A 9,580-nucleotide genomic window follows, 5' to 3' on the forward strand; every position below is an offset into this window, starting at 1 on the left:
AATTGATCGTTTGTTAGCATTCTCTTCTTTCAAAGGTATTAATAATTCAACATTCAGTTCATGAAATAAGTCGTCTTTCACTTTCTGACAGGCAACAGTCATCCTTGTTACTCTACCTGTAATCATGCTATTTGTAAAGTTATCATTATTGTACCATTTAGCATTTGATTGATCATATACAAATGTATTTAAATGTAAAGTCATCGTATTTAGATCAGTAGTGGCAGAAATAGATTTTAATAAATCAGCGTTTGATTTACTAATGCGTCCACTTAAAATTAAATGTGTTGAGTTTGAACAGGAAATCAGTCTTGATAAAACAGCTGCTACCTCAAATGATTTTATTATTCTATGTTGCTCTAAAAGAGTCTGTTGCTGTAGTGGCTGAATTTTTATATCTGAAGATATCTCGAATGCTGGACTAGTAGTTATTTCGTAAATATAGCCTAAGAGTCATTTTTAATTATAAATAAATAACTAAACATATCTTATTTACTATGCATTTATATATAAACATATAAATATTTTTTTTTACCAAATGATACATGATTGTTTAAATTTGGATTTATTCCTTGATTTATGTCAAACTCTTGTTGTTGAATTGCATTTAAACAGTCCCCATTTAAATAAAAGACTTTACACGTTATTAATCGAAATATATTATATATAAGAAAGTAAATAATTTGAATCATATTCTAACAAAAAAAGAATGAAATAAATAAATTGAAAGAAATTGTTATGTTCAAAGCATAAAAATATGCACATTTTGTTTTGATTCAAATGCCAACCGAGATTGAACTCCGAATCTTTTTTTTTTCTTCTCGTGACTTGATTTATAGTTGAAGCCTTGAAGCTTATCCGGGGTAAAGAGAAAAAGGGAAATCTATCAGGGATACTCCTTTTTTTTTTTTTTTTTTTTTTTATCCTAATATTTATTTATATATCAACAGTATGCCATTTTATGAATTAGTCTGTATAGCTCGCCATAATATGGTTGAGGTAAAATAAAGTAATATATTTATATATATATACATGTATGTATATTTCTTTGAAATTTTAAAAAAAAAATTCTTATTGAACATTAGAGTAATTTAAAAGATTTATTAAAAACTTCAGCTAAACAAGTCATTAATCGTGGTGGTGTCGTTCGAGGTTTTGTAAACTGGGGTGATATGAAGATTCCACATAGAATTAAAAGACATCAAGAATACTTTACAGACGGAAGGTAATTGTTTAAATAGTATAATCTGAATGGAGAGAAAAAATAAATAAATAAATGCAATTTTAACATGTCAAAAATATATGTATTGTAGATATTGGGCAATGCATTTTGACGCTAATCCTTTAATTGTTCAAGAGCTTGGAAAGAAGCTTTCAGTTGATACACGTGTGTTGCGTCATACATTTATTAAGCTCGGTGATAAACTCGAAACTATTATTGATAGACCAGATAAGACATAAAGCAATCTTTTACAACATGTATATATACACATCATCATCTAGCAAATTGATATAAACAAACCCCTTTTTTTTTTTCTTATGTGGCATTTATAGAAAGAAGTGTTATTCTTATTATTACTATTAATTTACATCTTTTTTTTTTTCTATTTGATTTGGATTCTTCTTTTGTAAATATATCGAGAGCTTATATAAAATGAATAAATATGATTTTATTCTGGTTGAATTTACTTGAAGAAAATAGCTCGTAATTTTCTTATGACATGAAAGCCTTGATAATAAGAAGCTCATAAAATATAAATACATTTTTAATATAAATAGTTTTACGATAATATTTATTTATTGAAGTTAATTTATACATATAAGATTCGAATTAAAAAGTAAAGAAAAGAAGGGAAAAAAAAATCAAGGACAAATTAAGCAAAGGCATCTTCAATATCAGCTTCTGTTGATGCTTCTGTTTCACTACTAAAGTTCATAAAGTGTGCACCACGATGAGATTCATGATAGAATTCCTTTGGTACATCCAAAACAAGTCTATAATTCATGTTTGCACTAAATTGGGCACCCATAACTATATAAAGGAGTAATCACTTTTAGTTCACAAAATTCATTTTAATGTGTCATATCATATTAAATACTACTTACAGTTATAATTCCAAATTTCAGTGGGTACCATAAAGTAACCAAGGAAACGATCAGATAACAAAATTTGTACCTTTTCACCATGAGTAGGTAAATAGCCCTGAGGTTGATTTCCAGGATCAATATTACCCTTACCCCATTCAAAACCAGCAGGTGACAATTTATAAGCAGTAAGAGAACATGAACCAGGTGTAAAGGAACAGGTTAAGGTGATTGTCTTTTCACCATCCCATGTTTTATGATTGGCCATAAGTTTAGCATGTGTAGTAACATCCTGAGGAGAAATATTCATTAATTCTTGGGGTTGAGTATGAATCCAACCTAAAGGTTCCAAATCATTCAAATATTCATGTTCAGGGAGGTTATTTGGCAAATGAACTGTTTGATGTGTACCCCATTGTGGAGGAATAACAACACAACGAATTTCCTTTACATTTGGTGCATCAGGGGGACTGACACCATAAAGGAAACCAGCAATTTGAGTACGCAAATCAGAGATAGTAATAAATCGTTTCAAGATGTTCTTAGGCATAACATAGGTATAGGTATTTTCCTTAATATCATCCGAATTTACATAGATATGGTTGGTTCTCAAATACAAGTTAGTGGCTGAAATGGCACGGATACGCCATTCTGTCTTACTTGAGAAGGTAGCTTGTTCATAATTACTTGTAGTAGTAACAATCATCTCATCACCATGAATGTTACGAGTCTTGGTTGTAACAGCAGTCAATTGTGATTGTTCCTTAGTTTGCTTCTCAATTTCAGCAATTTGTTGACGTTGAAGAGAAGGTGCTTGAATTTCCATACCCAAAATAATATCTCTGATTTCAGATTGTGTAAGAGAAGCAACGTTTACGTTGTTCTTCTTACCATAATCGGCTAAAATCAAATCCTTCATTTGAACTTCTACCTTTGCCCATTCTTCATCAGTAAGTGTTGGCCAGATATGATGAGGCTCAGTAATTGTGCTTCTGTCAGGACGTAAAATCATCTTTGTCTTATCTGTATTCACATGAAGTGCACGTAAAATGAGTACTAAACGAGAGAAAGCAGTGTATGAAGAGAAGGTCTTCAACCAATCGTCGTACAAATTGAATAAGACCATCTGAGGTTCAGTAGCCTTAAGAATCAAATCACCAAACTTCTCAATCTTAAGACAAGCTTGGAACGGTAATTGAAGTTCAGAACCCTTAATGACAATATTAGGGAAATCAAGCAAGTGTACTTCCAAGGGATCTAACATACCCTTTCTAGTAACAATAATTTGCTTGGGTTGCTCTTCTACAGGAAGTGAACGAATCAAAGCGGCAACTTCTTCTGCAGTCTTCCACTTGGCTAATTGACCAAGACGCTTTTGACCGGCCCAAACAGATGTATGAATGATCTTCAAGAAGAGTTGACCAGTACGAGGGTTGAAAATGAAAATAGCACCATTAATAGGTTTAGTCGTTAAATTACCTTCAAAGGTCTTGTGAATAGTAACACGATACACATTAGTATCATCAACAAACCAAATAATTTGGTTACTGAATAATTCACCATAGTTAGTGGATGACAAGTAGGGTTCAGTAGGTTCAGATGAATACAATTGAAGAGCTTTACGAATACGTTCACGTAAGACATAAAGTGCAGGGTTAGCCTTCATGATCTTGCTCATGGCTTGTTGAATAAGAGGCTTCATACCAGGAATCCAATTACCGTAAGCAGAATACATATTATAAGCCAAGTCGACACCAATCATAAGACCAGTAGGAGAAGGATAGATACTCATGTTATCAGTAGTGTAATCCAAGAATTTGGCACGAGTATATCTTTCAATATCATGAGAATCGTAATCACCCCATCTCAATTGAATATCAAGCCAGTACTTGGTCGTAGTAGGACCTTCCATAACATCCTTAGGATCACTTAAAAGAGAAGGACGAGAAACAGGCCACTTATAGGCAGCAAATAAAAGAATATCAGAAGCGGAAGAATTCATCTTGTAAGACTTTCTAGGGTGAATAGTTTCCTTTTGAACAGTTTCAATTTGAAGTGCTTCCAATTCACGATCAAATACTTGAGCAAAATCCATAGTTAAAGCTTCATGGATCTTTTGCCACAAGTGAGCACGGAAAATTTGGATAAGAGAAATCTTCAAGGTAGGGATTTTACCATGCATAAAGATACCAGTCAAATCAAGTTGTACTTGGAAACCAACATATACATTACTACGATTAATGGTAGGAGAAAACCATAATGTGAAACGACGATTGGGAATTTGGTTCAAACCAGATCTTTGAGCATTGGTCAATTTCTTATATTTCATACTTTCTTCAAAACCGGAGGCACGTTCCCAGAAAAGACCAACCCAGCTGGAATAAAGTGTAGCTTTGAATAAAGTATGTTCCAAAATACCTTCTACACCACCTAAAGCTTGAATCATATCTGTACGATAATTGTTCAAATTCCAAAGTTTACCATCATGACGTTGATGCGTCCACCAGAAAGGATTATTCTTTAATACTTGATATTGTTTGAAATCTGTACGTACACGCCAGCCCTTATCATAAGCAAGGGTATGTCTATCCTTTTGGAAAAGAGTGTTGATACGAGGAATACCACGATCCCAAGAATCTTCCAAATCTTCCAAGGTCAAACGTCTGTTTTGAGCATTTGCTTCTTGACGCTTCAGGGCATACTCAGCCCAAACACGTTGAGAATCAATAAATTCAGATTCCCAAGATTGAATGTAACGATACAAGTTAGGAATCATTGCATCTTCTTCATGACTCATACCAGCTCTAAAGTGAGTAATACCAGTTTCTGTTTGTTTAGACCAACGCAAATCGGATTGAGGAATCAAGATATGTCCCATAGATAACATACCTAAACCACCTAATTCTTTAGGAGCCATAAACACAACAGGGGGGAAACGAGAAGGCATTTTTGAGTTAAGACCAATTTTGACACGAGTTTGAATCTTATTTTCACACTTGACGAGCAAATCAAGCAATTCACGAGTATGGACAACAGCTTCACGGAAATAAGTCATTAAACCAATGAGAGCAGTGTTCCATTTATTAGCAATCTTACTGAAAGTGGTACTACCAGAAGCCATCAAAATTTGACGAATACGGTTATGGAATCTATCCATGGATTCTTGATCAACACGCAGATAAGCTTGAGCAGTTCTTTCCTTGGTTTGCTCATTAATTAAATTCCAGACACCATCCTTCAACGTAAATTCTTCATTCATACTTCTAATCTTGGGTAAGATACGGACTTCAAAACCACACATCGAGAAGAGCAAGTTTGGATTATCCTTAGAATATACACTAACAAAACTATTTTCCCATTCAATGGTAGTCAAAGATCGAGGCAAACGATTCTTAATATCCCAAAATACTGCACGGCCTAGGTTAACATCGTGCTTCATCAAACGCATACGACAATCACGAGGCCAGCATTTCTTATTATTATAGCCTACAATGTTTTCAAAATTAGGGTCAGGATGTTCTGTCAGATAACGCTGAATAAGATCACGTGCTTCATCTGCAGTGAAACGGAAAAAGATATGAATACGATCAATATATCTAGAATAGAGACGAATAGGATGACGAGATTCAGTCTCTACATCACGATATTGTAAGAAATCATTAGGAAGTTGGGGAGGACCAGCCATTTCACTAGCACGATGAAGACCTAAGACCAACAAATCTAAAACAAGACCATAGTATTGGAAGATGAAGGAAGCAAATTGAAGACCACGAATCAAACCATAGGCATTAACATGATTCATATCTTTGTAATTCAAAACAACATTGTTCTTTGCAGTAGCATAATCGGCTAAATTGTGGTCAAGAATAAGACGCAAAAGACGACCCAAGAGAGTGAGATCGATCTTTTCATAAACACGACTGAAGTTTGTTTCCATCATAACGTTACACTGTCCTTCTGAAGTATCCCATACATCGGTCAAGTTGTTAATGCCCTGACACCACTTGTAAACCAATAATGGTGGAGGCTCAGAATCAGAAGGTTTGATCCATGCAGGGAAGAGGTGACGCTTATCCGCTTCATACCAAAGATACTGATCAAGGTAAGCATCAGTGATCTTTTCAAGAGGCTCGATATCATATACAGGAATAAGATGAGAATAAAGATCCATAAATTCAATACCAACTTCCTTAAAAGCACGCTGGGTCAATAAGAGACGCTTAATACGTGAAAGGGCTTCATGAGGGTTATCATAAGCTTGCTCAATCAAACCTAATTCTTCTCTTTGACTTTGATTCAAACGACCTTGAACAGAGTAAGCTTCACGAAGACGTTCAAGAGCAAGGATAAGTAATTTAGTATCATGCTTATAAGAAAGAGGAGGGAAGGGAATAGGAGAGAACTTTCTGCTTTCAAGCCAGTGAACTGTAGAGGTGTAAATGGCAACAGCCTCTTCAGCTGTAATATAAGGACCATCCTTAAGATAATTATGTTGTCGCTCTTGTTCAGCCTTCAACCATAGACGTGTCAAACGGCCCAAGTTCTTACGACAGATGGTCTTATCAACAGTAGCACCTCTTCTAATACGTTCACGATTATAGTGTGCAACACTAGTCCACCAATCAGCCTTAGCTTTGATATAACGTAAAATCATATTTTCAATAGGAGCGGGCATACCAGGTACCTTCCAAGGAATATTAGCCTTCCAAGCTCTCCAAGCTTCAGAGAGATGTTGAAGGATAGTACGTGATTTATTGCCTTTAATACCTTCAGGCATGGCGTCCATAATATCGTGAAGTACAGCAGCTCTCAATTCCAAATCATAATGAGAATCAACACGTTGCTTAGTAACAGTTTTAGCGATACCCTTAGAATGTCTACCTTCAAATTGACGAGCAAGTAAATTACCTAACCAACGTTCGAGAAGAGGAACGATACCACGCATAAAGAAAAGCCAAACTCTCCAACCGGGAGCCCAGAAACCGACACCAGGACCTTTACCAACAGGACCTGTGTTGAAACGGTAATAGATCAAATGCTTCAAATCTTTACACATACGGATCTGTCTCATCAAACGGTATTTATAACGATACATACCGGTCAATTGGCCAACATGAGCAAAGATATATTGGAGACCATCAGCCAATTGGAAAGCATCCACATTACCAAGACGATATTGAACATGTGCATCAACAACCAACTTGGTTAAACGTAAAATTTCTCGACAAAGATGGAAAGCATTACCGAAACGTGACTTCTTTCTTTCTTTAGTTGTTAATGTCTTAACAGGCTTCAAGTTAAAGTTATAATCAAGATGTAGGTAGTTCAAATTCTTACGATGAATCAAGAGATTCAGCATATTATAACCCTGTCGACAAACTTGAAGACCTGCTTCAACCCAATCAATTTGTGTAGTTTGGAAGAATTTAGTAGCCTTCAAACTACGGAATAGATATTTCTTATTGAGGGCTTTTGGAGGGCGATGATGAAGAGCATTTAATACATAGCATTTAAGCAACTTTTGATATGAAACACGAACCTTGACAGGTTGGCCAGGGGGGCAATGTTCAAGATACCAATTTTTTACAAGAGGCACATCTTGAGCACGACGAGTGCGACCAGATCGTTTATCAAAAGGATGAGGTGCCCAGTAAAGAGCAATAGCATTTGCAGTATTGTCAGTATAAAGCTCAGTATCATCTAAGAAAGGAACAACAGTTTCGGGTAAAGTGAATTCAGCATCTTCTTCATTATCACCAAATATTTCATCTTCATGCTTTGTACCAGCACCAGCCACAGTACGAGAAGAAATGGGATTGATGATAGGATCAAAGTAAAATGCAGGAAGATCAGGATCTTCGGCACGAACATAGACAACTGTAGGAAAATGATACCAAGAAACTTTAACACTACGAGGAAGAGAATTATACAAGAAAGGGAAAGCGATCTTATACTCGGTACGAATGGGTTGACGAATAATGATTTTGTTGATATCGTTAAATTCATTCCAATCATCATCAGCGGTATCCATATCACGATACAAAGGCTCAAACTTAGGCCCACCAGGTATAGCCATACTTAATGCCTTTGCAGTGAAAAAGGAATTAAGATCAAAAAGATAAAAATAATTTTTATCATTGAGATCTGACAGAAGTTGATTTGCGATACGATATAGAGTGGACATAATGGGTAAATCTAAACGCCATTTGCGATAAGTTGAACCATTGACATATTTTGTATCTATCAAAGGTTTATTATCGTAGAACCATTCATAAATAGGAGCATCTTCCTCTTCATCTAATTCCATTTGAATAGCTTCAAGAGGTTCAACATCCATAATATTATCACCATAATCAAGAGGTGGTTCTTCGTCATCAAAAGGAGGGAAACGCATACGCTTAAAATGTCTTCTGTCACGCTTTTCTCTACGCATCATAATCCATTGAGAACCCCATTGAGCAATATAAATAGGTTCAATAACCCAAGGAATTTCATTGACAAAGGTAATTGCACCTGTAATATGATACAAAACACTTACTTCTCTTACTTGCTCCCAAGGCATAGGCATATTTTCCAATAACTTTAAAACAGCATGGGGAATATATTTAAGTGCACCAAGGTAAATACGTTTATCATGTCTAAACTTTTTTGCAGTCATGTCACCATGGTCTTTAATAATTTTACGAAGGTGCTCAGGAGGCATGTCAGATTTTTCATGCTCAATAAAGCCTAATTAGAAATTAAAAAAAATAAAATAGAATAAAATAAAATAAAATAATTAATTTTTTTTCTTTCTCTATCCAATGATCAACACATGTACATACCGAATTTTCTTTTTTCGCCATAACGTTTATTTTGCAATTGTTGCCATTTTCTTGATTTTTCTTTTAATTTTTCTTCGCTTTGAGGATTCGTTTCATACGCGTACTGATCATATTGATTTGAATAAAGGGAAGGCGCACCACCTACAGGGATGGGCATTCCCGGATCATTACTTGCCATTGTAAGATTTTCTAAATTAAAATAAACTGTAATCAATTAAATAAATAACTATCCTATAATGATATTTGTTTCTACAAAGATGTCTTTAATGTTGATAAATTATATTACCTTAACTACAGAAGTTTAGGTTTATTTGTATATTCTTTTCGTTGAAAATGAAAGGAAATAAACTGGTTATGTCAAATACGAAATAAAAATGAAATAAAGAAAACCTTGTTAAAGTGTTTATGTGCTTTGTAAATGAAGGAAAAAAAAAAAAATATGTAAAAAAATCAAGTTGCGCAGCCTGTGACTTGAACTCTTCGCCTTGTCAAATATTTGTAACTCAGCTGGCTTCTTCATTAAAGATTAAATAATATGTCTGCACTTAATAAAGTTGCCTTTTATTCTACTCATTTATTGTAACACATATTTTTCCACATTATACTTCATTACAGTCGAAGAAACTAGGTTGGGTCAATAAAAAAAATTTGATCATTTCCAAAATAAATTG

At 34.6% G+C, this 9,580-nt stretch overlaps 3 protein-coding genes across 3 annotated transcripts; 1 reads left to right on the forward strand and 2 right to left on the reverse strand.

Moving 5' to 3' along the window:
* Positions 1–333: 333 nt before the first annotated feature.
* On the reverse strand, positions 334–727 carry BX663DRAFT_123162 (uncharacterized protein). The gene is made up of 2 exons (XM_051521522.1): positions 536–727; positions 334–477 (listed from the first exon to the last, which is right to left on the reverse strand). Exons 1-2 carry the CDS (start codon positions 690–692, stop codon positions 464–466), a joined length of 171 nt encoding a protein of 56 aa, XP_051386948.1. The 5' UTR covers positions 693–727; the 3' UTR covers positions 334–463.
* A 185-nt stretch (positions 728–912) lies between these two features.
* BX663DRAFT_494344 (30S ribosomal protein S6) lies at positions 913–1,735 on the forward strand. The gene is made up of 3 exons (XM_051525481.1): positions 913–999; positions 1,086–1,225; positions 1,314–1,735. The coding sequence occupies exons 1-3, from the start codon at positions 952–954 to the stop codon at positions 1,459–1,461; spliced, it is 336 nt and encodes a 111-aa protein (XP_051386949.1). The 5' UTR covers positions 913–951; the 3' UTR covers positions 1,462–1,735.
* A 41-nt stretch (positions 1,736–1,776) lies between these two features.
* On the reverse strand, positions 1,777–9,343 carry BX663DRAFT_494348 (pre-mRNA-processing-splicing factor 8). Its single transcript, XM_051525482.1, has 4 exons — positions 9,196–9,343; positions 8,910–9,113; positions 2,107–8,814; positions 1,777–2,032 (listed from the first exon to the last, which is right to left on the reverse strand). Exons 2-4 carry the CDS (start codon positions 9,085–9,087, stop codon positions 1,875–1,877), a joined length of 7,044 nt encoding a protein of 2,347 aa, XP_051386950.1. The 5' UTR covers positions 9,088–9,113; positions 9,196–9,343; the 3' UTR covers positions 1,777–1,874.
* Between the last annotated feature and the right edge of the window lie 237 nt (positions 9,344–9,580).

Source organism: Cokeromyces recurvatus (genome assembly GCF_025118155.1).
Source record: "Cokeromyces recurvatus strain NRRL 2243 chromosome Unknown BX663scaffold_2, whole genome shotgun sequence".
Classification (NCBI taxonomy): Eukaryota; Fungi; Mucoromycota; class Mucoromycetes; order Mucorales; family Mucoraceae; genus Cokeromyces; species Cokeromyces recurvatus.

Bases quoted from the DNA above. Each gene is read 5' to 3' on its own strand.
- BX663DRAFT_123162 (XM_051521522.1), bottom strand. From the start codon at position 692: ATGATTCAAATTATTTACTTTCTTATATATAATATATTTCGATTAATA.
- BX663DRAFT_494344 (XM_051525481.1), top strand. From the start codon at position 952: ATGCCATTTTATGAATTAGTCTGTATAGCTCGCCATAATATGGTTGAG. The intron at 1,000-1,085 runs GTAAAATAAAGT...ATTGAACATTAG, and splicing joins CTCGCCATAATATGGTTGAG to AGTAATTTAAAAGATTTATT. The intron at 1,226-1,313 runs GTAATTGTTTAA...TATGTATTGTAG, and splicing joins GAATACTTTACAGACGGAAG to ATATTGGGCAATGCATTTTG.
- BX663DRAFT_494348 (XM_051525482.1), bottom strand. From the start codon at position 9,087: ATGGCAAGTAATGATCCGGGAATGCCCATCCCTGTAGGTGGTGCGCCT. The intron at 8,815-8,909 runs GTATGTACATGT...ATTTCTAATTAG, and splicing joins TGGCGAAAAAAGAAAATTCG to GCTTTATTGAGCATGAAAAA. The intron at 2,033-2,106 runs GTAAGTAGTATT...TCCTTTATATAG, and splicing joins TGAAATTTGGAATTATAACT to TTATGGGTGCCCAATTTAGT.